Source organism: Sinohyriopsis cumingii, unplaced genomic scaffold (genome assembly GCF_028554795.1).
Source record: "Sinohyriopsis cumingii isolate HCF-2022 unplaced genomic scaffold, ASM2855479v2 utg002140l, whole genome shotgun sequence".
Classification (NCBI taxonomy): domain Eukaryota; kingdom Metazoa; phylum Mollusca; class Bivalvia; order Unionida; family Unionidae; genus Sinohyriopsis; species Sinohyriopsis cumingii.
In genome coordinates, this window is record NW_028316139.1 from 281,884 (window position 1) to 299,630 (window position 17,747).

Below are 17,747 nucleotides of genomic sequence, written 5' to 3' on the forward strand. Positions count from 1 at the left end.
AATGCCAAATTGCCTTATATGAAATATATGATATCCTTTAATGAGATCTGCTGATTAGAAAATGATTGAGCCGTCTTCTATGTTTTGCTTCTTGCCAGCATCGGATAGTTATGACTGACAGCAATTTGCATCAATCTTATATTTGTACAATTTTCTAAAGGAGTTATTATCGTCTATGAGAAAATAACCACTACAGTGATACAGCCCCAAAGTCACAAAACTGTCTGAGCAGTTTTATTTACGAAAAGTAGAGCTCAAAATTCTACAATTTAAAACTCGTAATTCAATATCGATAAAATTCTGCCTGCGTGAAGATATAAAAACTATTAGATATTCACAAAGAGTGCGTAGTCCTAAGCTCTGCGGCAGCGAAGTTTGCTTTGTGCTGGTGAATGTTTCTCTAAGTTGTAAATTGACAATATCGGGTATGATTTTTTAATTCCTCAACAGTAATCATAGCCATAGTTGAAGCCAGACACAGTAGCTTAAGAAAACATATCTTCGAGTCGTAATTAATACCATCAGTAAAATTTATATTGTGAGATAAAATGGGAGACAATAGCCATAAAAGTACAATAGTATTTGTTTTAAACCCGCCTTGGAGGAAGCTCAACATAACGGTCACTTAGGCGTCCTTGCCCGTGCTCGTCTGTCCGTCCGTCCTTTCGTCAACAAATTAGATTAACTTCAAGATTAAAACTTTTTACTTACCTAAGTAAAAGACGGTCTCGGCAAAGGGAGTTATGTAATATTAGTGCAGTGTCTGTTAAAATAGGCATTATAACAGAATAACCCCAACATGAACCTGTATTTTTCAGTCAACCAAGGAACCCTGGGTGTCCGAGTGGTTTAAAGCGCTCGCCTTTACATATCACTCACATGTTACCTCTGTCTACGTGGGTTCGAACCTTGGCTCAAGCAGCGAGGGTATATGAGAAAGCTTGCCAGTAGCTTCGCGTGGGTCGGTGGTTCTGAACAGGTCTTCCAGTCTTCCTCCACCAAAAACATACTGACTGCATGTTTTGACTGTCATGTGCTAAAAATGACATGGTTTTTTAAATTCATCAGAGAATAGACGAGAGAGAGAGAGAGAGAGAGAGAGAGAGAGAGAGAGAGAGAGAGAGAAACAGAGATAGATCATGGCAATTTTGGTTTAGTAACGAGAGTAAAAGTTCTTATAAACTAGTAATGAAAATCATGTAAGTTTCCCTCGTTATATATATATATATATATATATATATATATATATATATATATATATATATATATATATATATATATATATATATATATATATATATATATATATATATCATTTGTATTAGTTTTTTTTCCATGATCATATTGTATGTACAATTGTGTTATGGACTTTGTTACGTGTTTAGGCTCAAATAAATGTGACAAGAAAAGAGTGAAAACAACAAGCGTTGTAAAATTTAACAAATAATTTATTTCCCTAGAAAAACAAGGCAAAATTGAGAAAAAGAACTTACGGTTTTATGAATCAAATCCAAACAAAATCCAAAAACTAAAAAATAGAAGTCCTAGTAAAAAAAAAGTCCTAATGAAAGTGAGTTCGAATCCCGATTAAATCCAAAAAAGAAGGTTATGACGTATGCTGTGGTCAGCGTCGTACTGACGTGGCAGCAGTTCTTTGTTGAATCACAGAAAATAGTGTTCCAGTTTTTTTAAAATAAAATTCTGCGTAAATTTCTATAAATGTCTTTGTCCAAGAATTCATTTGGTGCACAAGTATTTCCAGGGAAAACAAAATTGAAATCCAAATAAAATAAAGTAAATAAAAAAAATTAGCCCAAAACTGGTCACAACATAAAACACTTTGACTTCTCAAGTGTTATGGCAAGAATAACTATTTTTCTCAAAACATCAATAGTAAATCTATATATAACGCAAAACAGATGCCCGGATGTGGGTCAATCCTCTGGAAAACCCCAAGTTTGCAACAATAGCTACATGTTATTTGTCACGTACTCCAAGTATGGCCTCGATTTTACTTTATGAATCTTACTATGGGAAAGAAGAAAATAATAATTAAAAAATGTTGTTTGCTGTCACTGATTTCTGAATCAAGGTCAGGAATTAGGTCAGCTTTAGATACGATTTTTCTATAAAGTTGTTTACGTCAAAAATAAAATAAAAACAGTCAAAACTAAAATCTATTCCAGTAAATAAAGTTACATTACAATATCAAGTAATGGAATAAAAAATTAAAACTGACAAGGAAAAAATTAAATCAAATATAAATAAAATCAAATATACATAACACTTTCCCCATAAAGAAAAAGAAACATTATATAATAAAGCTTTCTTTTTATCATAGAATAATTATATATTGAGGTTTCTTTGAAAAAAAAAACATAACAACTCTTATGCATTATACAAAGTATACATAAAATAATACATTTATATGCACGGGATCATTAAACATAATAATCGAAGAAGGAGCTGAAATAATATAAACTTCAAAATGTTGTAATGTCAATATCAAAGCCAAACATTCCTTCTCGATTGTTGAATAATTTATTTGATGCTTATTTAATTTCTTAGAAAAGTAGCACACTGGATGATCAACACTATTTTCGTCTTCTTGAATCAATATTGCTCCAACCCCAGTATCACTTGCATCAACAGACAAGTTAAATGATTGGCTGGAATTTGGAACTGTAACAACTGGTGCGCTTTTAAGTATGGCTATAGACTTATCAAAAGCCTCCTCACATGTTTTAGTCCAAAGAAACTTGTTTTTCGTGCTGAATAAATTTCTCATAGGTTCAGCAATTATGGAAAAATTGGAACAAAATTTCCGATTATCCAGCCATACCTAAAATCGCATCATTTGCTTTTTACTGACAGGCACAGGGAATTCAGCGATAGCCTTGACTTTATCATCTATAGGCTTAAGTTGTCCATGTCACACGATATGTCCTAGAAATGTTACACTATCACGACAGAACTCAATTTTGGATAAATTATTTTTCAAACTTGCATCAGTGAGTCTGTCAAAGAATTTCCGAATGATCGCTAAATTTTCTTTTCAGGTGTCGTTATAGATGATAAAATCATCGATGTAAGCATCACACTTATCTTGACCATAGGTAATTATATTCATTAGACGTTGAAAAGTACTTTGCGAACCCTATATCCCTAACTGCATCACTTTATATTGATAAAGTCCATCTGGAGTCACGAATGCCGAAATTTCCTTTGCTCTTTCCGTCAGTAGAATTAGCTGAAATCCTTTCAGAAAGTCGAATTTGTTGACTTGTTATTTTCGATTTTATCAATGCGGTCATCGATTCTTGGTAATGGAAATGAATCTGTTTTAGTCACACTGTTCACCTTCTTATAATCAGTGCACAAATGGAAAATTTTATCTGGTTTTGGAACAAGTATACATAGTGAATTCCAGTTACTATTACTGGGATCTATGAAATCGTTTTCCAGGAAATACTGGTTTTTTCAAGTATTCCTGTTTGAGAGGGTTTATCGTGTATGGACATTGTTTCACAGGTGTGAAATTTACAATTTCAACGTTATGGAAAATTTTGTTTGTTGTTGTAGGAGCATCTGGAAATAAGTGCTCATATACAAATAATAACTGTTTAAGTTCATTCCATTCTTGTTGTTGCAAATGTGAAAGTTTCTGGTCCAAATCATTCATAATTTCTGAATTCCGAAGATTTGTCATTTCAAAATCAGTAGTGTCCGATGATATTCCTTCACTTAAATCTTCACTGAATGGGACAGGTAAAAGTAAATTGCATGTTTATCTCTAAATATACTGGTACTCCTTCAATTATTTAGATCCAAGGAGTACTATTATTATAATTTAACTCATTCGGTTTCTTCTTAACTTTGTAAGGGCCGTAATATCTAAGCTAAAGTAAACTTTGAAGAATGAGCAAGGGAGCCAAAACTCTATTAACAGACTCAAAAGTTCTCTCAATTGTAGTTCTGTCAAACCATAATTTCACTTTTGACTTGAATTGCTGAATATCAAATTCAAGCATAATTGGCTGGAAAATTCCAGACCTAAAATTTGATCCTTGATCCGATTGGACAGATTTGGGAAGGCTAAATTGAGTAAAAAAAAACTTTATCAAAGCTTTTACTATTGTTTTAGATTTAATATTTCTCAAAAGAATTGTCTACGGGAACCTTGTTGACGCACACATTATAGCCAACAAGTATTGGTTACTTGACTTGGTCTTAGGTAAGGGACCAACACAATCTACCATAATTCTGCTAAATGGTTCGTCAAATGCAGGAATATGTTGCAGATGAGCCTTAAATATCTTCTGACTGATTATTCCTACCATTTGACAAGTATGACAAGATCTACATTATTTACCAACATCACTTTTGGTTTGTGGCAAAAGTATGTGATTCAGTATCTTGTGATAAGTCTTATTAATCCCTAAATGACCAGCCAAAGGAATTTCATGGGCCAGACTAAGAATTTCCTCTCTGTATGATTTTTGAACTACAATTAGAGAGTTTACTGACCACTCGTCACCAGCAGGTACCTCGGGAGGTCTCCATTTTCTCATACGAATCCTATTTTCAATGAAATAACAGACACGTGCTTCAGTTGTTTCAGTTTCACTATTGGCCCTTTGAAACAAACAGGAGATCTCAGGATATTTTTTCCTGTTCGACGATAAACTATTGTCGTTTGTCACCCTGATTAGAATTAAAAGAATGAATAGTTAAAATAGGATCACTGTGATCAATACCTTTTGATTGATCCAAACAAGGAGTGAAAGTGACCTCATCAAAAGCCTGACCAAACATGTATCAGCAAAAGGAATACTTTCCTGATCAACACCATTCTTAGGAGCTTTCGTTGCCATAGCTCTATATATATATATGAGTGATGTGCCTGCAACCGCTGTCTCAGATGGATTTTTAAATTAAAGATTAGTAAGGCAAACAACTAATAATTATTCACAGCTGCTGAAGATTAAAATAACCTCCACAAGCATTGTTTTGCATCGATTCTCCACCTCTTGCATATAATTGTTATCGGGTACTGCAAAAGTATCGAATCACCGATATATAGAGGAATCGTGGGTTTTATATTCTAGGGGTATTTGTCATAGGTACATATGTAAGGTTTATTTCACACAAAGTACATACTGACTGTTCATGCTTCTGCACCATTTTCAAGACCTAAGTTTCAAAAATATTTAACTTGATGTTGTTCAAAAATATATGAAATGAACTAAAGAGAGGTTTTCTACATTGATCTTGAATTTGTTGTATTGTATAGACAGCTATGTTCTTTTACATTCTATCGTTTTACACGTAGAACAACTTCTTACTTTTCTATATATGATGAGAAATATCTGAATATGCAGTGTATATCTCTTTAATAATATAAAAAAATATCCAAATTAGACATACATAATTTTTGTTCTTTTTTCATTTTGAAACCCCACAACATTACAAAAAAATGTATGCATTCCCTCACTACACACACACACACACACTCACACACTCACACTCACACTCACACACACACACACACACTCACACTCACACACACACACACACACTCACACACACAGAAGACACCGACCTCAAATAAATACATGAATATCAATTACATCTTTCCCTCGTTTCATTTTATACAGAAGCATTAATTAAAATGTTAAACAATGTTAACAATTGTCGCTTTCCCTAGTAACATTTTGATTATTTGCATTCAAAGAGAACTGTAGGCAACATAATGCACTACATCTATCAAACGGAAAAGATGAGCAGAAAAAACATACAGGATAAAGGATAGATGAAATTACTAGTTAGAATGTACACTGTAAAGAAATGTATGAATAGTAAAGACTGAGATATGAACAATACAAAATTTTGATTCTGGTAGCTCAAATGAGTTATTTAGCATGGTATTTATATCTTTACATCAAATAAAAAGGTACCCTTATATAAATGTTGTTTTCAACTACCTCAGTAGATTTAATTATTTCTTGTTGTATTGCATTTAGCAATGAAAAGCACTTTTATATTAGCTGGTAATGTTTGTAAATGTGATACTTGTTAAATGTATATTTATCCTTTTATCCTTAGCTCACCTGACCTCACAGTGGGGGATTTTACAGTAAGCTCAGTTAGGCAAATAAATCTAGGAAGAATAGTATTAAGAATTCTTGAAATGAATCACTAATAGTAAGTTTCCTTTAATATCCAAACATTAATTTTTTTGAGTTTTTTGTGAAATTTGTAACTCTTCAGTAGGTGTAAAGTTTTCAAGATACGGTTAAGTAGTTCAAGTGCAATTTTGAAACAAAGTAGGGATTTTTTTAAATACAAAATCTGAACCTTTTAATAAAAATGTTGCTGCACATTAAAAGTTATAGACGAGTGTGTAATGAGAGTGAATGCATGGCTAGAATTGGGGTGTAGAACTTAGGCTTTCAGCAATGAAGCCGATGCCAAAACTCAGATCCAATACAAATTAGTCACGAGATGTCTTCACTGTTCCTGCAATCAATGCTCTGCAGATTGGGCAATTCCTCATGGCTGGGGCACAGTCTGGACATGTCACATAATGACCACATGGCAGAAAAGCCATACTAATGGTGTTTTCTAAACAGATTTTGCACAGCGTGGCTTCAGGTAATTCTCTGTATTTTCTCTTTATCTTTCCTGGATCATTTTCCAGTTCCTGAGATGTTTCATTTTCTGCTGCTTCTGACCCTGGAAAAAGAAAAGAACTGATAGACAGAAGGGCCTCCATGATTATCCAAACGAAGCACAACAAACATGACCATTTTTCCCTGCTGCCACACACAGAGGACCATGAATTGAGTCTAGTACTGAGCAATTACTTGAAATAACTCTATAAGATGTGGTAGTCAATTGTTTTAATGGAAAATTTACAAAACTCATAATGCTGAATTCAGTTTAAGCAATTTCCATCACACGGATGATACATTTTCTCCAAATAAGGATGCTATTTATATTCCGTGATAATTGATGAAGACTAGTCAATTACCTATCAAACTCTTGACCTAAATATTGTCTGGTTTCAATAATTTCGAAATATCTTTGATACAGCTTTAAAAAAATATCAGATTTCATTTGTACCGCAAATGGCTACTCTCTCAAATACAGTCACATGTACCACATTCAAACATGTTAAGCTAACACTATAGTTGACATCCCATGGAAAACATTGTACTGACAAGGCAGAATGGTTAACCAGATCCCACACCAAAGCATGGCTCACTAAAGTGCTGGATTTCTCATCACTTATGGAGTACGGCTGGCTGACCAGCCTAACTGGCTGTTTGACAGTCATAAGAGCATTACACAAACATGACTGATGGCAAAGGATCATCGATGTCCCAAAAGTATCCCATCTATCCAGCCTTATAGTCCCTAAGTTCAAACAGGCAAGGTGACTGTAAGATCCAAGCCATCATTGGTGAATCTGAGGTACAGCGGTGGGGAGACAGTGTACCTGAGGCCAGTAACTCTCTACTTTTGGAATAGTCACCATAGTTGTGCCTCGCATAATGCCTATAAAGACTGTGTGAGTTACAAATCAACAACTTCCTGTACTTCAATCTGTAATTGACCTAATGTAATGGTTGCTGTGGGCACTGAATGCATCACTTTTAATTGTTTGGGGTGGGGGTAGACAAGAATCATCACAGTGTCCCCCACTATGCTTGCCAAGGATGACATTTTCTCTGGATGTGCTATATCAAGGTATGTTCTGTGTGCCCTAAAATCTCTTTCTCTTGCATTTGACACATTTTACTGACATGGTCTATAAAATTTCTGGTGGACAAGAATGAAAATTTTTCTTTTTGAAAAAAAAAACCAAACTGGTGTTTAGCTATGCAGTTAATCAATGCTTGGTGCCTTATAAACAACGAAATACCAATGGTGTATGAGAAAACAAGCAAGCAATGGGCACATGATATCTTTTTGGATCCAAAAATAAAAATGAAGTCCCTAAAATCCACAAATATGAGAAATTCACACAAATATCAACAAATTGAAGAGAAAAAAAACACAAAACAAATGATTACAACTAGTAATAAATTCCTTCACACTCAATAATATATGGACTTTGTCCATGGCTGGTCAATAATGGCCAAGATATAACTTTATTATTTATAAAACGTATGGTATTCATTATATACAGTAAAAACTCAAATCAAGTATATAGCTGCAGCCACATAACGGTGGAAAGTGGAGGTGAGATGAAGGTTTAACAATAATTTATCCTCTTCCTTATTAAAGCATATTGAAAGGAAGACACACATTTTCATCTTTCTGTGATTGGTAGATTTGACAGATAGCAGAACTACCAATCATTAATGTGACTGGAAATGTATTGAAATGAGAAAATGACAACCTTTGAAATAACAAATTACCTTTCCCACTGTTTTCATATCCTTCAGCAAACTGCACAGGTCCTTGAGGTTGTACCTGATTCTCTTCTTCAAGTTCAAAAACAGCCTCCATTATATTTTGTCCCGTCAGCTCTTCATTTTCTAGCAAAAAGATACTGAACAATAGTGCACTAAGTTTGAAAAAATAGGTATAATTGTATTACAGTACCAGTTTCACAAAGAGACCTTGTCTAGCTAACATTAAAAGAAACATGTTGGTGTGGATCACCATCTTAGGTGTCTTCAATTGACCTTGTTCAATGCAAATTGAATCCTAAATTAAGCAATGGATTTTGTTAACAAGTCATAAGGTATGTAATCCTTAGAAATCTGAAGTATAGAACACCAAAGCAATTTTTCATTCCACATATAGTACACATATACATGTATACTGTTTGCAAATTTTGCATAACACCACAAAACCTATGTAAATCAGAGCTTTGAGAGAATGATAAACATTGGTATACTAAGATTGTCCCTTTTTTAGTTTGCAGAATGATAAACATTTGTATACTAAGATTGTCCCTTTTTTAGTTTGCAGAATGATAAACATTGGTATACTAAGATTGTCCCTTTTTTAGTTTGCAGAATGATAAACATTGGTATACTAAGATTGTCCCTTTTTTAGTTTGCAGAATGATAAACATTGATATATTAAGATTGTCCCTTTTTTAGTTTGCAGAATGATAAACATTGGTATACTAAGATTGTCCCTTTTTTAGTTTGCAGAATGATAAACATTGGTATACTAAGATTGTCCCTTTTTTAGTTTGCAGAATGATAAACATTTGTATACTAAGATTGTCCCTTTTTTAGTTTGCAGAATGATAAACATTGGTATACTAAGATTGTCCCTTTTTTAGTTTGCAGAATGATAAACATTGGTATACTAAGATTGTCCCTTTTTTTAGTTTGCAGAATGATAAACATTGGTATACTAAGATTGTCCCTTTTTTAGTTTGCAGAATGATAAACATTTGTATACTAAGATTGTCCCTTTTTTAGTTTGCAGAATGATAAACATTGGTATACTAAGATTGTCCCTTTTTTAGTTTGCAGAATGATAAACATTGGTATACTAAGATTGTCCCTTTTTTAGTTTGCAGAATGATAAACATTGGTATACTAAGATTGTCCCTTTTTTAGTTTGCAGAATGATAAACATTGGTATACTAAGATTGTCCCTTTTTTTAGTTTGCAGAATGATAAACATTGGTATACTAAGATTGTCCCTTTTTTAGTTTGCAGAATGATAAACATTGGTATACTAAGATTGTCCCTTTTTTAGTTTGCAGAATGATAAACATTGGTATACTAAGATTGTCCCTTTTTTAGTTTGCAGAATGATAAACATTGGTATACTAAGATTGTCCCTTTTTTTAGTTTGCAGAATGATAAACATTGGTATACTAAGATTGTCCCTTTTTTAGTTTGCAGAATGATAAACATTGGTATACTAAGATTGTCCCTTTTTTAGTTTGCAGAATGATAAACATTGGTATACTAAGATTGTCCCTTTTTTAGTTTGCAGAATGATAAACATTGATATATTAAGATTGTCCCTTTTTTAGTTTGCAGAATGATAAACATTTGTATACTAAGATTGTCCCTTTTTTAGTTTGCAGAATGATAAACATTGATATATTAAGATTGTCCCTTTTTTAGTTTGCAGAATGATAAACATTGGTATACTAAGATTGTCCCTTTTTTAGTTTGCAGAATGATAAACATTGGTATACTAAGATTGTCCCTTTTTTTAGTTTGCAGAATGATAAACATTGGTATACTAAGATTGTCCCTTTTTTAGTTTGCAGAATGATAAACATTGGTATACTAAGATTGTCCCTTTTTTAGTTTGCAGAATGATAAACATTGGTATACTAAGATTGTCCCTTTTTTAGTTTGCAGAAGACATGGCTTCTTTAACGCTCAGCAGAATTTCCATCACACAGATTTATAATTGGATCTAATAAAAGATGGTGACAGTATTTTTAGTTTTCCAATTACTTATAATGTTAATTTGCCTGGATCGAGTGGCATTGTGCCTGATGAACTTTAATTAGCTAGAGTAAGATCTCTTGATAAAAACGATAATAGGGCTGATGCAAACCATTGCTCAGTATTGTGTACAAGACTCTAGAAAGAGCAGTTTATGTTCAACTTGAAAACATTTTAATCAAGACTAATTTACTCTACGAACTACAGTTGGGGATGGTACTCTGCTAATTAGTTTGATACATATTAAGACCCAGGTGTCCAAAGGTTTCTAGGCTGGAATAATCCTCCTTGACAAAAAGCTTTTGATGACATGAGATCTTTAAATATTGTGTAATATGCTGGGTAATATACTGGGTAATATACTGTGTAATATACTGGGTAATATGCTGTGTAATATATTGTATAATATGCTGGGTAATATACTGGGTAATATGCTGGGTAATATATTGTGTAATATGCTGGGTAATATACTGGGTAATATACTGTGTAATATACTGGGTAATATACTGGTAGGATTTGGAGTAACATCTGTTGAACAGTCTGATTCGTATCAGAGAAACAGACAACACATTGTCAGTGTGAAAAATACATCAACCATAACACTATTATGTGGTGTATGTACCTCATGATATCGTAGGACATATTCATTTTTATGTTGTTGTTGTAGGGTTTAACGCCATTTTTCAGCACACGATAGGCTATACATGGTGACCAGTATTAATGGTGGAGGAAGAACCCGGGAAAACCCCAGAAAGAACCACCGACCCACGAGAAGCTACTGGCAAGCTTTCTCACATACCCACATTGGCTGAATCCGAGACTCGAACCCACGCAGACAGAGGTGAGATGGCAGTGATCCGTAACGGAGAGCGCGTTAGACCACTCGGCCATGCGAATCATATGGTAACTATGATAAACATGATCGTAAGGTTTATTACATTCATATGACAATGCTATCGTAAGGTTTATTACATGCATATGACAATGCTATCGTAAGGTTTATTACATGCATATGACAATGCTATCGTAAATCTTTGGTCCACTGACAAGAAACTATCATTATAATATGGAAAATACAGAACGTATCCTATTTAGCTTGAAACGAAAAATGAAAAAGTCAGGAATTAAATAACTTGTAATGGCCACATAGTCAGTATAAAAAAGTGTAATAATATACGTAGTCGTTCATATAGGTAATAATAATAATAATAATAATAATAATAATAATTTCATTTATAAAGGGTGACTCATTAGTCAAGGACTACTCTCCATTGAAGGTCTCTAATAAGACAACATGCTTTTGGGTCAATGCAAAGTCAATAGTATAACTATAGACATAAATGTTAGATTAAAGTTTTCTTTTAGACAAAGTCAATGTTAAACAGTGAAAACTAGGAAAACGTTATTCTCTGTTCGGATACTTTCGAATACTCCTGTTCTTCATGGTATGTTGGAATTGGCAAAAATCGCAAAAACCAACTTCTAAATATCAAAAAATAAAACAAAACTATGATTTATGAGTAGCCTTGAAGCCAGATCAAGCGATTTTTGAGTAACCTTGAACCCAGATCAAGCGATTTATGAGTAGCCTTGAACCCAGTTCAAACATTATATATTACGGTCTTGAATGTGTGGGAATGAAAAGTGTGAAGGATAGAATAAAAGAGTTAAGACTAAAACATAATTATAAAACTTTTGACTAGAAAAGTACATCTAACATGAGACAAAGTTTTGCAAAAGTTAGTGAATATCACCATATTAGCCACTATGAACTGTATATTTAATTATGTGTTAGTAGCACAGTCTCATTGACTTTCTTCTATGATACGATAAATCACCTGAACATATTATCCAGTTGTATCAAAATAGTTTTAGATACAGACAAATTCATAAGAGCAATTAAGTCATACGTTTTAAAACAAAGCAAATCAAGAAACAAGATTCAATGATATTTTCTTAGATTGAATTGTTTTATGTGATACTTTTCGATTCTAAAATCAGCTTGTAAATTTGTGAAACTTGATTGTAATCTCTTCGAATATTCAAATATATAATTTTAATTTGGAATATATACCCTGCCTCAAATCTTGATAAAAATCCCTCTGGACCCAATTGGAATTTTTTTTGTATGTATGTATGTATGTATGTATGCATGCATGCATGTATGCATGCATGCATGCATGCATGTGTGACACACCAACCATGTTAGAGACTCTTATTTTACGTGTTTAGGCTCGAATAAACAGTAAAAAAAGAAAGAGTGAAAACAAAAAGCTTTGAAAAATCTAACAAATAATTTATTTCCCTGCAAAAAAAACCATAAAAATGAAAAAAAATAAGAACTTACGGGTTTAAGAATCTAATCCAAAAATAATCCAAGAATAATCCACGAATAAAATTTTTAGAAGTCCTAATGATGAAATCTTCTAATGAATTCAAGTTCGAGTCCCGACGAAGAATCCAAAATGGAAGGCGATGAGGTATATGAAGTCACACTGGTGTTATATCGTCTACAGTTCTTTTTTATTCCACAGTCAATAATATTCCGGTGTGAGAATTTCAGAATAAAATTTAAATAAATATATTTGTCCAATAATTCTGTGTGAGCACTCAAATATTTCCAGGAAAAAGAATTAATCTTTTAGAATCCAAATAATCTGAATAAAAATTATAACTCCAACGGACACAACAGACACTTTCCAGTGTAGAGAAAAAGCCCAGACTGAGAAATATCTCTGTAAACAAAGACTATACAGTAATTTGAAATGCAAATCAGATTCCCGGATGAGGGTCAACTTTCCAGAATCCTCGAGAAGTATTTATGTCTAAAAACACGTAGTCCCGGTATGACCTTGACAAAAGCCAACCATTTTATTCTAAGAATAAGATTTTAAAAAGTTGTTTACTTGTCTCAGTAATTTTCTGAATTAAGGTCGGGAACTAGGTCAACATAAGATACAATGTTCGGTGTTTACGATCAAACTCAAAGGTCAAAATAATTTCTGGAAAATATCAAATTCCTAGTAAACAAAGTTACATTATTTTGACATATAATGAAATAAAAATAATAATTTGATTTTAAAACTTACAAGCAATTAAATTAAATCAAATATAAATTAAATCAAATCTACATAACAGAGACCCAGAAAGCAATACATCTGCTCTCTAGTAACAAGGCTCCTGTCTCAGACTCAATCCCAACAGAGATATACAAGGAATGCGGTACAGCTCTGACTGACAAGCTCCATCAATTGTTTCATCTCATGTGGAAAAAGAGACGATCCCACATGAATTCAAGGATGCTACTATGATACACCTGTATAAGAGTAAAGGAAACCTTCAGTCTTGTGACAACTACCGAGGTATCTCTTTGATCTCCATCGCAGGCAAGATACTCGCCAGGATTCTCCTCAACCGTGTCACATCACATCTTGACCATGGACTCCTACCAGAAAGCTATTGTGGATTTCGAAAGGAGAGTGGAACCATCGACATGGTGTTCTCTGCTAGGCAGTTGCAAGAGTAAAGCCAAGAGCAGAATACTGACCTTTTCTCTACCTATGTCGACCTGACCAAGGCCTTCGACACTGTTAGCATATAGGGCCTGTGGAAGATCATGGCCAAGTACGGATGCCCAAGGAAATGTATCACCATGGTGCAGTAATTCCACAATGGTATGGAAGCTAGAGTCCAGAACAATGGTGAGACATCAGATCCTTTTCCTGTCTCAAACAGAGTGAAGCAGAGCTGTGTGCTGGCGCCGACACTTTTCAGTTTCATGTTCTTAGCCATACTCACTGATGCCTTCAGAGATGGTGACGTGGGAATCAGCATCAGATACCGAATTGATGGCAAACTGTTCTACCTCCGTAGGATCCAAGCAAAAACTAAGGTCACAACAGACATCATCAGAGACTTTCTGTTTGCTGATGACTGCGCTCTCAACGCTGGCTCTAAAGCTGACATGCAAAGAAGCGTCGACAAGTTCTATGATGCTTGCACAAATTTCTGCCTTACGATCAACACAAAGAAGACTGAAATAATGTATCACCCAGCCTGAGGAAAACTGTATGCTGAGCCAAAACTCACAGTCAATGGCTACAAACTGAGCGCAGTGAACAGGTTCACATATCTTGGCAGCACTCTGTCCCAGAATGTCGTAATAGATGATGAAGTTAATGCCAGGATTGCAAAGGTCAGTGCAGCATTTGGCAGACTACACGCCAAGGTCTGGAATAAAAAAGGCATTAGTCTTCAGACAAAGTTGAAGGTGTGCAGAGCGATAGTACTCACTGTGTTATTTTACGCCTGCAAAACCTGGACAATGTTGAACCACGTCCACACCACCTACCTCAGAAGACTCATAAACATCAAATGGCAAGACAGGATCCCGGATGCTGAGGTCTTTGCCCAAGCAAGCATTCCTAGTATCGCACCATCTTGATGAAATCACATTCAAATGTGCAGGCCATGTTGCTCACGTGAGTAGTGAATAGGGATACCCTACGGACAATGGGAATTAGCATTACAGAACACCTTGGGACAATCTACGGACAATGGAAATTTAACATGGCGAAAAATCGTGGGACAATCTACGGACAAGGGGAATTTAACATGGGAATAAATCGTGGGACAATCTACGGACAAGGGGAATTTAACATGGGATTTTTTTTTTTTAAATTTTTAAAAAAAGGGGTAGGCAATTCAAAGACTATCTCTTTTCGAGAAATATGGCTGGCCCTGAAAAGGGCCTTTGGTTTATGTTAATATGCCCTTAACATAAAGGGCATTTGCGACATCTTCTTGTCCTCAAACTTCGTCTTACAGCAGGGCCATACATCAGAGTCCTCTTGAGGCAACCTTGTCTCTCTATATAGACTCTTCTTATCCACAGGCTGCTGTTGGTCCTGTGGACAACGGTCCACTTGGATCGGACATACATGAGCATGTCCGTCCTGAACATCATTGTTGACACAAGGGTTGAAGATTCAACGTCGGTCCACATGTTGAGGCTCCGAGAATAGGTGAATCAATGCAGTGAACGGCGCTTATTTATAGGGACAGAAAGGATTGAAACGGATTGAGTTCATTCACCAATCCGAACACGCGTTACAGAATTCAGTCAGCCCGCATCCAATCCGATGAGAGCAGTCTGTGACGTCACGTAGTCAATATAGATTCGCTAGCGCTTGTGTGCAGTCAATCTATGCGACAGTGATTCAACATGACGGAAACTCAGAAAACGATCCATTGGGGTGCACCAGCAGGGGAGACCGCCCAAGGGAACTCGGACTTACTTTCAGAAGAGGTGAATTGGGATTTTGTGGATTTTCTCTCCTCGCAAGAATTTGTTCCGGAACCTTCGTTACCTTCTTCATTACCGCAAGTGGAGAATTTTAGACAGAGACAGAAAGAAGAATTGGAGAAATTTATACAACGACAAAAGGAAGCCGAACAAGTTTTTCTCCTACAGCAACAGCAGCAAGAAGAAGAGGTAAGAAAAAAACAACAGCAGCAACAGCAAGAAGAAGTAGTAGCAGCAAAGAAACAAGAGGGTGAAAATCAAACGGTCACGGTACTGTTGGACATTTTAGCGGAGTTAAGAAGTCTGAAACAAATGTATCAGACTTCATTATCACGACCGAAGAGAATACGACCTTCCCGAGCTAAACACGTCAACCCTGTGACTAAGCCTACCGTACCACCCTTAGTGATTTCAACCCAATCATCATCAGCATTACGCAGTTCAGAAGTAGGCCTTGGCCGTGGCAAAGGCATAAGGCAGTTAAAATTGATTGGTTAAACTCACCCCTGCACCATAAAGAAAAAAGGCCCTTTTCAGGGCCACCCACATTTCTCGAAAAGAAATACAATTTCAATTTGCCAATAACTCAAAAAACCCCACCCATTTTACCCTTATAGTACGTGTCTGTGTATGAGTGCGTGAGTGTAGCTTCTTATTTTAAAATCAGAACTCAAAGACTCTTACCTTATATCATTCATTTATTCTTTTCTCCATTTTTTACAATCCAATTCACAACACAACACTTTAATAAAAAGTTCATTGATTTCTTCTGTCTCCTTGTTTAGTCTCTCTGTTTTTTGAATTTCTTCACCGTCACACTCTTTTCCTCTTCTTCTTCCTCCTCGCTTTCTTCCCTTCTTCTTTTCTTCTCTTGTTTCTTTTTCTTCACCTGTCTTCTTTCTTCCTCAGAAGAATCCCTCTCTTCCTCTGAAGAATCCCTCTCTTCTTCTGAAGAATTCCTCTTTTCTTCTGACTCCTCTTGTTTCTTTTTTGGGCAATCTGGAGACCAATGTCCTTTTTCTTTACAATAATAACAGGTATCTTGACTTTTGTCTTTTTTATCCCCTGTTTTTTTTCTTTTTTGACGGTCTGGACACTCTGAAGACCAATGCCCTTTCTTCTGACAGATATAGCAAGTATCTTGACTTTTATCTCTAAAGGAAGGAGAGTAGTCCGTAGGCTGGTCTGAAGAGAATTTTCTAATGACCCCTCGCAAAGCTCTGACGAAACGTTCCATCTGGTCAGTCTCTTCCATCGTTGTGTTCGGCTTGAGAGTGAAATGAATAGTGAAAGGACAAGACACACACCCTTTTATATACGCTGGTCTGCTATGACTATAAAGTAGTTTATGGTGTTTGAACTTGAGTCATTTGACTTTTTGCTTTCAAGATGAAACGATCCCATTCATTCGAGAAGAAAGAAGAAGAAAGTAAGAGGCAGAAACGTGATCTATCGCCTCGTACCAGGGCTGAAATCTTGGCACAAATTCATGCCAGTGATTTTGAAGAGGACATGAGTGAACCAGAATCCGAACCCTCTAAACCAAGTTCACCACCCTTTGTCAACCCTGAAAAGTACTATTCCATTCGAGAGACGGAAAAGCGCTCCTCTAGAAAATTTAGAACCACGGCTTACAAATACACGGTGAAGTTTAAAGATTTCAAGGCTGAAGTGCCGTTAGAGAAAGCAGAAGTGTTCATCACCGAGGTGTGGGATTCTTTGCTCACTGCACTCAAGCAGCAATGTCAACCCAAAGAAGACGATCGCTTGAGACTTTCCATACAACACGACGGTTTGAAATCCCCTGTTTGGATCGAGTTTAGCACCCCTGCAGAATTGACTGCTTCCAAAGTCATGGACAAGATTCAACACGTGCAACAATCTAATGACCAGTTTGACATCACCGATGGAAAAGCCACACTGGACATGACCCACGTCTCTCCTCCTCAAGGGACTGGACGCAAAAAGATGTTATTGGTAGACGACCTTCGCAACACCAA

The 17,747-nt window shown here is 35.4% G+C and overlaps 1 protein-coding gene across 1 annotated transcript in view; it reads right to left on the reverse strand.

Moving 5' to 3' along the window:
- Window positions 1-1,427: 1,427 nt before the first annotated feature.
- Window positions 1,428-17,747, reverse strand: part of LOC149770997 (baculoviral IAP repeat-containing protein 7-A-like) — a 41,142-nt gene continuing 24,822 nt past the window's right edge. The window contains exons 3-4 of the mRNA XM_089948912.1: window positions 8,427-8,546; window positions 1,428-6,735 (exon numbers count right to left, since the gene is read on the reverse strand). Of these exons, the coding sequence (XP_089805038.1) occupies window positions 6,494-6,735; window positions 8,427-8,546 (362 nt within the window). The 3' untranslated portion in view covers window positions 1,428-6,493. The remainder of the gene's footprint in view (window positions 6,736-8,426; window positions 8,547-17,747) is intronic.